Source organism: Enhydra lutris, unplaced genomic scaffold (genome assembly GCF_002288905.1).
Source record: "Enhydra lutris kenyoni isolate GAN:26980312 unplaced genomic scaffold, ASM228890v2 scaffoldscaffold22, whole genome shotgun sequence".
NCBI classification, from domain to species: Eukaryota; Metazoa; Chordata; class Mammalia; order Carnivora; family Mustelidae; genus Enhydra; species Enhydra lutris.
In genome coordinates, this window is record NW_019154106.1 from 8,802,886 (window position 1) to 8,817,118 (window position 14,233).

At 51.0% G+C, this 14,233-nt stretch overlaps 1 protein-coding gene across 2 annotated transcripts; it reads left to right on the forward strand.

Moving 5' to 3' along the window:
* The first annotated feature begins 7,944 nt into the window (after positions 1-7,944).
* Positions 7,945-13,436, forward strand: LOC111149644 (WD repeat domain 74). 2 transcript variants are annotated; one of them, XM_022506840.1, is made up of 11 exons: positions 7,945-8,021; positions 8,104-8,210; positions 8,297-8,418; positions 10,029-10,104; positions 10,254-10,400; positions 10,570-10,671; positions 11,628-11,728; positions 11,816-11,871; positions 12,625-12,770; positions 12,849-12,905; positions 13,216-13,436. In XM_022506840.1, the coding sequence occupies exons 1-11, from the start codon at positions 7,958-7,960 to the stop codon at positions 13,393-13,395; spliced, it is 1,158 nt and encodes a 385-aa protein (XP_022362548.1). In that variant the 5' UTR covers positions 7,945-7,957; the 3' UTR covers positions 13,396-13,436. The 2 variants fall into 2 exon arrangements, with proteins under 2 accessions (XP_022362548.1, XP_022362549.1); XM_022506841.1 differs by lacking the exon at positions 12,849-12,905.
* The last annotated feature ends 797 nt before the right edge of the window (positions 13,437-14,233 follow it).

The following is a 14,233-nucleotide window of genomic DNA, read 5'->3' on the forward strand; positions in this document are numbered from 1 at the left end:
GTTCATGTGTTTTGAGTGTCTGGCGGAGCAGAAGGAAATAATCTTGGGGAATTTGCCCTTGTCAGCATTGTTTAGTGTGGCAGGTTGCCCTACTGTGGTCTAGCTTCGGGAAGCATTGTTCAGGGAACCTCAGTAGATCTAAGGTTTCCCACCGTCAACTGCTGTGCCGTACTGTGTGAAATGGGTGTGGGTGATGACTTTAGCAGGCTTACCTGAAGGCACTAGGAGCCAGTGGGGCATGACCATCAGGGATCCCTTAGACTAAAAAAAAAGTGTCAGATTTTGGTGTTTCACTGCACTTATCTGCATACAAAACTTCAACATGGTTTCTTTTCCTGTAGGATCAGGCCTACAGCCCTTGCATTTCTGTTCCTGTAGTGAACCTCTGGATCGCTAAATGCCCTTTTTCTGGAATTCTCTGGGTTCTTTCATGGAGGTGACTCAGGGGCCCCCGGATAGTTATTTAAGCATCCAGTTTGATGTCTCAGGGTCATGAGATCAAGCCCTGTGTTGGGCTTCACATTGGGCATGGAACCTACTTAAAATTTTGTCAACTGGGGATGCCTGGGTAGCTCAATTATATGTTTGCTTTCAGCTCAGGTCATGATCCCAGGGTCCTGGGATCAAGCCCCCAATCAGGCTTCCTGCTGAGCAGGAAGCCTGCTTCTCCCTCTCCCATTCTCCCTGCTTGTGTCCCTCTCTGGCTATGTCTCTGACAAAGAAATACATATTTTTTAATAATACAGTACTTTGCTGTGTGTGTATGTGGTTTTTTGTTTGTTTTGTTTTTTTGTTTGACAAATCACAAGTAGGCTGGTTGGTGGGGAAGCAGGCTCCCTGCTGAGCAGAGAGCCTGATGCTGGCCAGGATGCTGAACTCCATCCCAGGACCTTGGGGTCATGACCTGAGCGGTAGGCAGAGGCTTTAACCCAGAGTCACCCAGGTGCCCCAAAGAAATAAGATCTTAAAAATTTTTTCTGTCGGGACGCCTGGGTGGCTCAGTTGGTTGGGCAGCTCCCTTCAGCTCGGGTCATGATCCCAGCGTCCTGGGATCGAGGCCCACATCGGGCTCCTTGCTCGGCAGGGAGCCTGCTTCTCCCTCTGCCTCTGCCTGCCATTCTGTCTGCCTGTGCTCGCTCGCTCTCCCTCTCTCTCTCTCTCTCTCTCTCTGATAAATAAATAAATAAATAAATCTTAAAAAAAATTTTTTTCTGTCAACTGCTAAAAGGCTTACCTTGCTTGACAGTCATGGTTAATTTATGCTGTTGGTGTAAATACACCTTGAGTGGAATAATCCTACCTGGTTTTTCCCCCCCTTTTTAAGATTTGAGCGAGCACAGCTTACATTGGGGGTGGGCGAAGGAGGGGGAAGAAGCAGAATCCCTGCTGGGCAGGGAGCTGGATTCCAGGAGTCAGGACCCAGCCTAAGGCTGCTGTTTAATTGACAGCCGCCCCACCACCCCTCCTTGCATTTGTTCCAGTGGGAAACCACTTCTGTTCAGGAAATCTGGTGGGGTGCTCAGCAAACACGTACATGGATGTGATTTGCACTGAATATCCACTTTCTATGTGTGCCATTGTATCTGGGCATTTAGGAAGTGGGAGTTAAGATATGTGAATGGGCACTTGAGAATTTATAATCTCATTCAGTTGGGTTCCCTGTCCCCACACATACCTGGTAATTTTAAATCTTCACTTTTTTTTCTTTTAAGATACTTCAGTGTGCCGGGGGTGGGGGAGAATCTCAGCAGACTCCACTGGGTGCTGACCCAACTTAAGCTGGATGCTAGGACTCCCAAGTCCTGACTGAGCCACCCCAGGGCCCCCAAGTCTTGCTTTTTAATTGTCCTTGGGCAAGCTGGCCTTGGGGATGAAGAACAGTAAAGGAAATTGTCAAAGCAGAAGCTCTGGGTGGGGGGTGGTTATGTGTGTTGCTAATCTTCAGAGCAGTTGCATGGTTGCCTACACCCGGAGCCTCAAGTCCGCACACTCACACAACCTCCATCCCCATCCCACAGGCAGTTCTGGTTGACAGAAATAGTTACATAGTGAACATCTTGCTCAGAATGAAAGAATGGATACCAAATGATGAAAAAAGGGATTCCCATCCATAGGTAGATTTTATTTATTTATTTATTTTTAAAGATTATTAGAGCATGAGACATGGGAGGTTAGAGGGAGAAGCAGACTCCCCACTGAGCAGGGAACCCGATGTGGGACTCGATCCTGGAACCCCGGGATCATGACCTGAGCTGAAGACAGCCGCCCAACCAACTGAGCCACCCAGGTGCCCCATAGGTAAATTTTAAAGTATGCATACTGTGTCAGAACTATAGGGCAACCTAGGGGCTCCTGGGAGTGAGTTGAGTGTCTGGCTCAGGTCCTGGTCTTGGTATCTTGGGATTGGCCCTGCCAGGCTATGGGCTCTGCCTGGCACGGAGTCTGCTTGAGACCCTCCTCTTCTGTTACCAACTCCCCCAGCCTCAAATCTTTTTTTTTAAGATTTTATTTATTTGACACACAGATCACAAGTAGGCAGAGAGGCAGGCAGAGAGAGAGGGGGAAGCAAGCTCCCTGCTGAGCAGAGAGCCCAATGCGGGGCTCGATCCCAGGACTCTGAGATCATGACCCGAGTTGAAGGCAGAGGCTTTAACCCACTGAGCCACCCAGGCGCCCCTCAAATCTTTTTTTTTAAGAAATTTTTAAAAAACTAAGGCAGGGCGCCTGGGTGGCTCAGTGGGTTAAGCCTCTGCTCAGGTCATGATCTCAGGATCCTGGGGATCAAGCCCCGCATTGGGCTCTCTGCTCAGCAGGGAGCCTGCTTCGCCACCCCCCCCCCTCCTTCTGCCTGCCTCTCTGCCTACTTGTGATCTCTGTCAAATAAATAAAATCTTAAAAAAAAAAAACAAAAATTGTAAGGCAACTTAATTAAAACAACATGCATTCGGGGCGCCTGGGTGGCTCAGTTGGTTGAGTGTCTGCCTTCAGCTCATGTCTGATCCCAGAGTCCTGGGATTGAGACCCACGTTGTAGGGCTCCCTGCTTAGTGGGGAGCCCACTCCTCCCTCTGCCCTTCCCCCCTACTTGTGTGTATCCTCTCTCTTCCTCAAAATCTTTAAAAAAAATGAATGCGGATTTTTTGCTCATTAAATGGTTAACCTTAAAACTTGAAGAGCTCCATGGGGAACCTGTTTCTCCCTCTCTGCCTGCTGTTTCCCCTGCTTGTGTTCTCAAAATCTTAGAAAATAAAGTCTTAAATTACTCTAAGTTAAAAGGGGGGTGTAAGGGGTGCCTGGGTGGCTCAGTGGGTTAAAGCCTCTGTCTTTGGCTCGGGACATGATCCTGGGGTTCTGGGATCGAGCCCCACATCGGGCTCTCCTTAGCAGGGAGCCTGCTTCCCCCCCCCCCCGCCTGCCTCTCTGCCTACTTGTGACCTCTGTCAAAAAAATAAAATCTTTTTTTAAAAATAAAATGGGAGAGGGAAATGTCATAAGCCTTCGATTATTATGTGACAATTTTTACACTATTGGTTTCATGAAAATAAGACATCAAATATGTTTACAATGTATGCACATGGAAAGAATGTTCTTCCTTGGCCTCACTTTGCCTGTCGTCAAAACCTGTCATGAAAGCATTCTCTGTGAACTCCCCCACTTCCCTCCACCTCTGTCATCAGAGCCACCCCTGCCCAAGTCCCCTCCTCCTGCCTGGCAGATCCCAGGATTCTTCCCCCTCTTTTCCCCAGTAGACTATGAATGTCATGAAGGCAAGGGCCACATCTGATTTTATCACTGTAGGGGGTCTGCTCAATAAGCATAAACAAATGAACAAAAAGCCTCCCAAGAGAATGTAATTCTGATTCTTACAGCACCTGTGCTATCAGTGTCCTGTACTTAGATAGGAAGAGCTAGTACAGCAGACAGCGCGCAGGGAACACTCCCCACTTGCCTAGGCTTCAGAAGAGGAACAGGGCTATTGTGTTGCAGCCTCACCTGGGGAACTGCTCCCCACCCCCCAAAGCCCACCCCCCAAATCTGCGCGCTGGGCCCCCTGTCTGTAACTTAGGCTACTCAGGGGGCTGTGACCTGCCCCAGGCTGGGTCTTGCAGAATTTGAAGAAGGTTGAGATTGAAATAAACAATTTGGGGGCGCCTGGGTGGCTCAGTGGGTTAAGCCTCTGACTTCGGCTGGGGGTCCTGGGATAGAGCCCTGCTTTCGGCTCTCTGCTCCGCGCAGGCGTAGAGCCTGCTTTCCCCTCTCTGCCTCTCTGTCTACTTGTGATCTCTCCGTCAAATAAATTAAAAATTAAAAAAAAAGAAACAATTTTGCTTTTGCCCTTGTAATTCTACAGCTGTTGTAACAAATTACCACAGACTTTTTAAACAACTTATTATTTTACAGTCGTGGAAGTCAGATGTCCAAAACGTCCAAAACGGATCCAACGGGGCTAATATCAAGCTCTGTCGGCAGGGCTGCATTCCATTCTGGAGGCTCAAGAAGAATGTTTCCTTAACTTTTCCAGCTTCTGGAAGGCCGCCCACATCCGTCTGATGACCCCCTTCCATCTTCAAAGCCAGCAATGCCTCATCCGTGTTTCGCATGCCGCCTCACTCTGACGCTGCCTCCTCCTATCCCTGATAAGGACCTTTGTGATCACAGGCACCCACCAGATAATCCAGCATTACCTCTCCTTCCCCAAACCCTAATTTAACCATATCTGCAAAGTACTTTTTGCCATGCAAAGTAATACATTGTGAGGTCCTGAAAACCAGGACCTGGGCCTCTGGGTTGGGGGTACTGTTCTACTGGCCACGCCCTCTTAATGCAGCCCCTCCTTGGAGGCTCTGGATTTACTTATGGGGACCCGTGGAAATTGTCTCTGTTTATTAACATCGGGGACACACTGCGGAGAACCCCGTTCTCTAAAATCATCCATCACAGACATTTTGCTAATTTTATCAGTAAGAACGTAAGTCCCCACCCTTCGACCCAGAGATTCGGTCTCTATTTCCAGGAGGGGTGTAGAGTTTGTTAAGGAGGTTCGGACTGATCGTCCCACATTTAATATAGTTTCTAAGGAAACGGGACCCCAAGTCCCTTCTCAGCCCTGGCCTGATCTCAATCGCTTTCATACAGCCGGACTGCTTTGAGCCTACAAAAGAACTGCCTCGTTTACGTTTTATCCACGCTGGCCGCACCCTCTTTCTCCCACCCGGGGTTAAGGAATTGGGAACGTCCGAAAGGCCTTTCTCGGGGCCGCTTTTCCCCTCTGCGAAGGGCCCACGATGGGTGACGGATGGTGCAGACCGCAAGGTGGAAGTGTGTTGAGGGTGGAAGTTGCAATCGCTCGGACTGTTAGTCCCCATTCAACGCGCCCCATGTTGTCAAGTCACGAACTAGCGAGCCGGGATCCCAATTCGGTTCTTCGAGCTCCAAAGCCTGTGCCTGGGAGCCACAGCCTCAAAAAATAAAGGCCCGGGAGAGGAGCGCCGGCAGCCGCCACACCGTCTTCGACCCACTAAGAGAGACCGTCTGCGAACGCCCGCGAGCAACCTGCTCCGACAATGACTCGATACTCCCGGGGCGGGGGGGGGGGGGGGGGCCACGCCCACGTTGCCACCCGACGTGTATGTGGACCAATCCCCAAAAAGTAAAAACAGTGCAGGGGCGGGCTTATGTAAAACGTACCGAGAGCGAACCGGGAGGCAAAGAAGTAAAGAACAAAATTTTGGCCTTTTTTAAAAAATGTAGTTATTATTATAAAGTAAGATAATGGAAAATTGAATTTTAGAAGTACTGCACATTGAAAAGTGATCTAATCTTTATGCCATCAAAGTTACCATAATCGTACAAGCTATCCTAAAGGTAAGGCTTTCGGGGAGCGAAGATGGTCAGTATCGCTTCTCGGCCTTTTGGCTAAGATCAAGTGTAGTATCTGTTCTTATCAGTTTAATATCTGATACGTCCTCTATCCGAGGACAATATATTAAATGGATTTTTAGAATTAGGAGATGGAATAGGAGCTTGCTCCGTCCACTCCACGCATCGACCTGGTATTGCAGTACTTCCAGGAACGGTGCACCCCCCCCTTCGGGGGAATTAACTGTTGTGCAAAAAATTAGAATTGGAAATGAAAGTGAACTTTTTGATTGCGTAGAGGTTTAATTTTAGGTTTTTTGTGTTATGTAATATTTTTTTGTTATGGGTGGAACGTGTTCTCCATGAAACCTTTAGAGTTATAGTAGTTTTTTTTTTTTTTTTTTTTAGCTTAGTTGGCTTATTCGATTATATACAGATCTCAAGTAGAAAAGGAGGTAGAGAGATGGGGGTGAAATAGCAGGCTTATTGGCCGAGCAAAGAGCGCCCTGAGGAATCCGAACTCGAGATTCTGAAATCAGGACCCGAAGCAGAAGCTCAACCCGCTAAGGCACCGAAGCACCCCTGGAATAATGATTTCTATTGTACTTTACGAGCTGGCATTACTTCGCTTTTTAAAAAAGTGTACTTCTTGTGATTCTCAAATTGTCTGGCGTTGTGGGGAGTGCTTCGTTTGTCTTTCCCTTAGGTTTCTATTTTGTCCTATAAACAGATCATTGGGTCGCTCCGACTAGCATAAGCCGCAGGTGTTCCCCCTGACGAGAGAAACTGCGCAACAGAGGATATGTCACAAAATAAAGGATTTAAGTGTGGGATTTTTGTTTCAAGATTTTATTTATTTGACAGAGGGAGACACAGCAAGAGATGGGACACAAGCAAGGGGAGTTGGGAAAGAGAGAAGCAGGCTTTCCGCTGAGCAGGGAGCCTGATGCGAGGCTCGATCCCAAGACTCTAGGATCATGACCTGAGCCAAAGGCAGCCGCTTAACGACTGAGCCACTCAGATGTCCCTAAATGTAGGATTTTAAAGACAAAGGGGAATTTAGGTTTAATTTAATGTGATAGGCTGCAAGGGCAGGGGGACGCGAGGAGGTCAGTCTCAGGCGTGGACTGTATGTAAAGTAGACCCAGGGCGCTTGTTTCCTTGGTAATACAACGTTAAGATAAATGTGGAATGTGGTGCTCAGAACTCTCACTAGCAGCTCTGCAGCTGAGCTGCAAACCAAGACTGCTTCTCCGTGCAGGCAAGAGTGGGATGTCCTTATTCTTACTGATATAATTTCAAGCAGTTTCTGGTTCTCTAATTTCAGAGAACAAAAATCTCTCTGTAAGGAAACAGCAGTCACTCAATGAAGGGGCTGTTATGACACTGTACAGTAGCCGTTTGTCCCTGGGAGGAATAGTTTTAATTTTGCAGACTTTTACTCTCAGCTAGAGCTGATTTTTACCATCCCCAAACCTCAATATGAGGAAAGAAAAACGACGCCCCCACCTCCACATTCCGGATTTCTGTTTTAAGATCGTCGGGTTCAATTTCCCCATCTTTCTTCCTTTTGTGTCTTTTATACTCGAGGTTGAAGCCATGAGCCTCATTAGTGATTTGAATTGTTTCTGAAGTGCGCCCTTCCTTCTTCTCTTGTACGGAAAACCAGCTGTGCATGATGCTTTGGAGGGGGGAGACGCACTAGGCCTGGCTCTGCCAGGCGACGCGGTCCGGTCAGGATGCCTTCCACCCCGAGAGCAAAACTGTCAAGTTAGTCTTCAGATCACAAGTATCTCCAGAGTTCGTGTTCGTAAAGCGAAACCAGCTGTTGCAGTTAGGGAAGCTTTACTCTTCCAGGTTCTTGCTTTGTTTTGTTTTTGTTTTTGTTTTTGTTTTGAGTCGTCTCTACACGAAACCCGGAGTCTCAAACTCACGACCGCGACATCAAAAGCCGCAAACTCTTCCCCATGAACCAGCTAGGTTCTCTTCTTCCGGCTCCTTAAACTCCGGGACAGGGCTTCTTCCCCAGGCGACTCGGCGCGCGCTGATGACGTGATAACTGCGCCGGAAGTCCGAGCCGTGGGCTGCTGGGCTCCGTTATGGCGGCTGCAGGGGCACGCTGGAATCATGTGTGGGTGGGCACGGAGACCGGGATCCTGAAAGGTGGGTGGCTGGGCCCGGCTTCGGGAAGTGGGAGGTATTCCCCGCTCGCGACCGCGGCGCGACTGACACCCGCCTCCCGCAGGGGTGAACCTTCAGCGCAAACAGGCGGCGAACTTCACGGCGGCGGGACAGCCGCGGCGCGAGGAGGCGGTGAGCGCCCTGTGCTGGGGCACTGGAGGCGAGACTCAGGTGAGCAGCCGCCGTTCGGCCCCGAGCTGGGGAACCAAAGGAGGCGGCCTCGCTTTGATCGCCATCCTGCTCTCCTTTGCTCGCAGATCCTGGTGGGTTGCGCCGACAGAACGGTGAGGTACTTCAGCACCGAGGAAGGCCGATTCCAGGGCCAGAAGCACTGCCCTGGCGGAGAGGGCACGTTCCGAGGCCTCGCCCAGGTTGACGGGTAAGACTGAACCCCTCGATGAACGCTCAGGTCGCAGGGAGAGCATGGAGGCTCCCGCAGGAAGGCCGAATAATGACGGTCAACCCATGGTGACACGGGCCGGGGCTGGGTGACAGGGACCTGCGTCCTCCCTATAACAAGCATTTATTGAACACCTGCTGAGTAAGTGTCGTTGGGCGAAATGCAAGGGCTGCAGGTAAACCAGGCACATGAAGTACCAACGTTCATGGAGTTTGCATCCGCAAGAGTTTTGCATCCTGGCTCCGTAACCTTTTGGATGACCCGGAGCAAGTCATTTAATAGTTTAGAGTATGTTTGAAAACAGATACGAACAACAACCAACAATATGGTGAAGTTCCCAAGGTAAAGGATAGGAAGGTGCTAGCGATTAGGTAACTGGCCTAGCTTTTTTTTTTTTTTTTTTTTTTACCAATTTTATTTGACAGAGACACAGTGAGAGGAGGAACACAGAGAGAGTGGGAGAGGGAGAAGCAGGCTTTCCCCAGAGCAGAGAGCCTAACGCAGGGCTCAATCCCAGGACCCTGGAATCACGACTGAACTGAAGGGAGATGCCCAAGGAGTGCCCCCTGGCCTAGCTTTCTTTCAAAGATGGAGAAGGCTGTGAATAGGCTGTGTAGGTTTAGTGGTGGTTTGACAAGTGAGATCTAGAAGTTTCATGAGTGAGACATTTGCACGGGGCCATGAAGGATGGGCAGAATTTTGACAGGAGGAGAAAGGGGTAAGAGCATTCTAGAAAGAGGCTACTGCCTGGGCATGATGGTGTCAGGCTACAGCATATTTTGGGAAAGATAAACAGCACTTGGAAGTCGAAGCTAAGCATGCATTTTAATACAAATGGGCAAGATAGGTAGAGATGATATGGAAAAGGCTTTCAGAGCCAGGCTGAGAGATTTGCACTTGTGATTTGCAGGTGGTGGGGGTGTTGGGTTTTGAGCAAGGAGGGGTATGGAGAATGGATTGGAAAGAGCAATTGGGAGGCTGTCGCCACAACCCAGGCAAATGACACAGCCTACAGCAAGGTGGAGAAGGTAGGCAGATGAGAGAACATAGGCTCCGGCTCTCCAGAGCCTGGGAGGAACTTGCTTGGGCTTCGTGGGAGCGGTGTGTACTTTGAGGAAGAGATCAACATTTAGTGTCTGGAACCCTGAACTGGGAACTGGAGAGAAGCAGCTGGTGGTCGACTTTGGCCAGACCCTAAATTTAGACCAGTCCCACTTCAGTCTTTTCAGGACTACTGATCCTGACTCCTGGTGACCCACTGAAGATTGAGAAAGAGCAGCAGAGCCGGGTGCCTCCAGGTGTAGCTGCAGAATAGCAGAGGCCCTCAGCTTTGGAGTACACAGACTTTATTTCCAGCTCTGGTTCTGACGTTTAGTTGTGTGGGCAAATCTTGTCATTTCTCGGAGCTACAGTCTCCTCACTTCCAAAACTGGTAACCCCTCCCCTTGTCGAGGATGTTAAATGACAGACCTAAAAGGAGAAAGTCTCGTTAATGTGAATCTGGGGGTGGGTCGGTTGACTGGGGCCCAGAGAAGACTTGTACACTTTTTTTTTTTTTAAACCTAACTCTATCCTCCCTCTGCCTACAGCACCCTTATCACATGTGTGGATTCTGGGATTGTCCGAGTCTGGCATGACAATGACAAAGAGGCATCCTCTGACCCAGTGAGTAATCCTCTGACCTTGCCTTGCTGGTGATGGTAGGGAAGATGGGGGCCAGGAATCACTTGTTGTAGGAACCAAGTGAGGGCTTTGGGGGAAGATTATCATTTCTGGAACTGCTTCTCATCTCCCCTCTCATCTGTTCTTTTCAGCTCCTGGAACTGAGTGTGGGTCCTGGGGTGTGTAGGATGCGCCAAGACCCGGCACACCCCCATGTGGTTGCCACGGGTGGGAAAGAGAATGCTTTGAAGGTGTGGGACCTACAGGGGTCTGAGGAGCCTGTGTTCAGGGCCAAGAACGTAAGTGATGGGGGTGGGAGGGGCTGGGGCTGAGGTCCAGGGAGGCTGAGGCCACTGACTGAGTCAGAGACGACCAGATGGGCTTTAGGGGATGATGCTGAAGGGCTGAAGGAAAGGGCCTCATATGAGCCTCCCACAACCTGTCGCCCATCTACCCACCCCCGACCAGGTACGGAATGACTGGCTTGACCTGCGGGTTCCCATCTGGGATCAGGACATACAGTTCCTGCCTGAGTCTCAGAAGCTTGTCACCTGCACAGGGTACCACCAGGTGAGGCACCATCTCACCCCTGGCCCGTCCTGGGCTCCAGCAACCTCTTGGAGAAACAGCCTCCCTGCACAGGCTCAGTCCTCATCCCTCATCGTTTGGCACAGCTTCCATTCTCACCAGGCTCTGTCCCTGAGTTCTCAGAGGCAGGATTTCCTCCATCCATCCCAGTCCTATGGCTGAGCCAGTGACCTTCTAGTGCTTCCTAGGATGTGTGTTCTGGACTGTGGGCCTTCTTCGCTTCCCAGCTGGAAAGGAGGACAGAAGAGAGTGCCCCTTTCACTGTAGGAACGCAGGATACAGGTGTGATGGGAGGACACTGGGCATCAAGAGAACTGGATTCTGGTCTTGATGCAGGCTCTGGTTTGCTTTGGGACCCAGGCCTGACACTTTCCTCTCCAGCCTCCAGTTCCTCGGCTTTATAGAGGGAAGGAAGGGAGTGAGGGTCTAACTGGGGATCTTTACAGCTGGCCTCATTTGAAGTCCTAAGACCCAGGCAAGACTGGGTCACTGTATTTGCCTCATTTCCTTTACTCCTGCATAAGGAAATCTGATCTTGGTGATATGCCTCCGTTCAAAACACACTCTGAGGGCTTCCTCTCTCCTCTGTTGTTTAGGCTAAATTTCTCTGAAATTCAGTACTCTCTGACAGTTGGACTGGCTTACTTTGTCGTCCCAAGATGGTAGTCTAGAGAGATGGAATGCTCACACGTGTGGACCATGGGAATGCTGCCCTCTCCCAGACTGGGGGACCTCTTCCCTCAGCCCTGTCCGTCCATGCTCCTGAGCAGGTCTCCTCTGCCCACTCCTTACTGACATTCAGAGAAGGGGAGGTACATTTCAAATGAGAAAGTTTCTCTAAGAGTAGGTCATAAACAAGAAAGTGGTGGGTGAAGGAGGGGGTAACGATGTGGAGAAGCCGGAGGGCAGTGCTTTTGTGATGCCCCTGTGTTTTCCAGGTCCGTGTCTATGATCCAGCCTCCCCCCAGCGCCGGCCAGTCCTAGAGGCCACCTATGGAGAGTACCCACTTACGGCCATGACCCTCACTCCTGGGGCCAAGTAAGTGTTGAGAGGACAAGAGGGGGTGCTCAGAGAGGACTCCAGGAGGTTCCTGCTGACCCCACCTGCCTCTGGTCTCCTCCTCAGTTCAGTGATCGTAGGGAACACTCATGGGCAGCTGGCAGAAATCGACCTTCGGCAAGGTAAGTGGACCAGGGAGCCTTGCGAGAGGGCAAGGGGTGGGAGGAAAGGCAGGATTCCGTCTCGGGGTGCGGTAGAGTGGTTGAGCCCTCATTTAGGTGCCTGTTGCCAGGGTTCAAATCCTGATTTCACCAGAAGCTATAGGATCTTGGACAAGTTACTTCAACTCCTTGTGACTCCTAGCTCCTTCACACGTAAAATGGAGATCTCAGTGATAACTCCTGTCCCAGCACTATGTTGAGGAATAAATATTGAAACATAAAGTGATTGAGACAGTTGGGGCGCCTGGGTGGCTCGCTTGGTTAAGCGTCCAAATCTTGATTTTGGCTCAGGTCATGATCTCAGGGTTGTGAGATGGAGCCCCAGGCCCTACTGGACGTGGAGCTTAAGATTCTCTCTCTGTTGCTCTGCCCCTCCTGCACATGAGCACTCACTCTCTTTCTCTCTCAAAAAAAAAAAAAAAAAAAAAACACCACATTTAATGGGGGGCACCTGGGTGGCTCAGTGGGTTAAGCGTCTGCCTTCAGCTAAGGTCATGATCTCAGGGTCCTGGGATGGAGCCCCGTATTGGGCTCTGCTCAGCAGGGAGCCTGCTTCCCCCTCTCTCTCTGCCTGCCTCTCTGCCTTTGTGATCTCTCTCTCTCTCTCTCTCTCTCTCTCTGTCAAATAAATAAATAAAATCTTTAAAAACAAAAAAAAACATTTAATGGTTGTTGGCTGGCCTGCTTGTGCTGATGTGCCCCCTCCTTCCCCAGGGCGCTTACTGGGCTGTCTGAAGGGGTTGGCGGGCAGTGTCCGAGGATTACAGTGCCACCCTTCAAAGCCCCTGCTAGCCTCCTGTGGCTTGGACAGAGTCTTGAGGGTACACAGGATCCGGAATCCACGGGGCCTAGAGCATAAGGTGAGATCTGGCCGCCTCGTGTCCCCATCCATATTTCTGTTTCAATGTGCTTGGCTCAAGACCCCTGATCTTTTGCAGGTTTATCTGAAGTCTCAACTGAACTGCCTTCTCCTGTCAGGCAGGGATAACTGGGAGGTGAGCATTTGGGTCTGGGAATGTGGGAGCAAGGGCACAGATGTGAGCATTTCCCTGGGTAGAGAAAAAAGCAGCAGCTGGAACACAGACCTGGAACTGTCTGCTTGTCTGCCAAGTTACTTAAGTTTTGTGAGGGGTGTTAATAGTTAACAGTCCTGACAGGATTACTGCCAAGGGTTGACATAGGAGCGTGGATGGGAATAGTGGCTGGGAGCAGGAAATTAAAGTGATTATTTCCCAGCTAGATCCTCCTTCCCTGTCCATCTGTTACTGTGCCCCTCATTCCTCTAAGTTTTCTCCCACTCACCAGGATGAGCCGCAAGAGCCCCAGGAGCCCAAAAAGGCACCCCTGGAAGACACAGAGACAGATGAACTTTGGGCCTCCTTGGAGGCAGCTGCCAAGCGGAAGCTCTCTGATTTGGAGCGGACCCAGGGGGCTCTCCAAACCAGACGGAGAAAAAAGCAGCGGCCTGGGTCCACCAGCCCCTGAAGAGCCTGCCCTCACTTTGTAAATAAACAGCTCAACACCCACCGGGACCCCGAGCCTTTTGTGATGGGAGAAAGGAAAGAGGGGGACTGCTCCCATCGCTGGTGCAGTGGGATATCTGACGTCACAAAAGCCAGGCACAGAGGCTGGCGGGCTGGCGTGGGTGGCACGGAGTTCGGGGCCGCTTGGGGCTATGGGCTGCTGCCAAGACAAGGACTTTCAGACCTCCGATGAGCCGGCCAAGGAGACCGAGTCGGAGGAAGGCGAAGGTGGGACCCAAGACACACCAACGGGGCCCAGGGAATGGGAGAAGGGGTTGCCCCGATGGGGACCGTCCAGGAGGTTGGACGGGGGAGGGTAGAGCAGAGCTCAGTGGCCTCGTCATCCCCGCAGGCTTCGAAGGGATCGGTGAGGACCCGCAGGACCGCGGGAATCGGAGGTCGAATGAAAGCCTTTTGATCACCGTGCTGTGGCGGCGGCTATCCCTGTTCAGCCGTCGGGGGTCAAACAAGAAGCAATCAGCCCAGAATCATAAGCTGGGGTTACAGGAGAGCAACCGGAAGGGGATCCTGGAGGAGCCGGAGAAGGGGTGACCCCAGCCCTGCTCTCAGTCTGCCCCAGCCTCCAGAGAATAAAGTTTCTAACGTGTACCTGCCCGAGTGCAAGTGCCTCCGCTGCCGGTTCCCGGCCCACAGAGCACTGGCTCCGCTGGGGATGCGGGCTCTTTAAGGCTCCTCCCCTGGGGCTGGCCTTGCCTCCCGGGCCCCGGCTCTGGTTCCTCGGGGGCGGGGTCACGAACAGCCTAGCCAATGGGAGGGCGGAGTCGCTCTTGCGTTTGGGT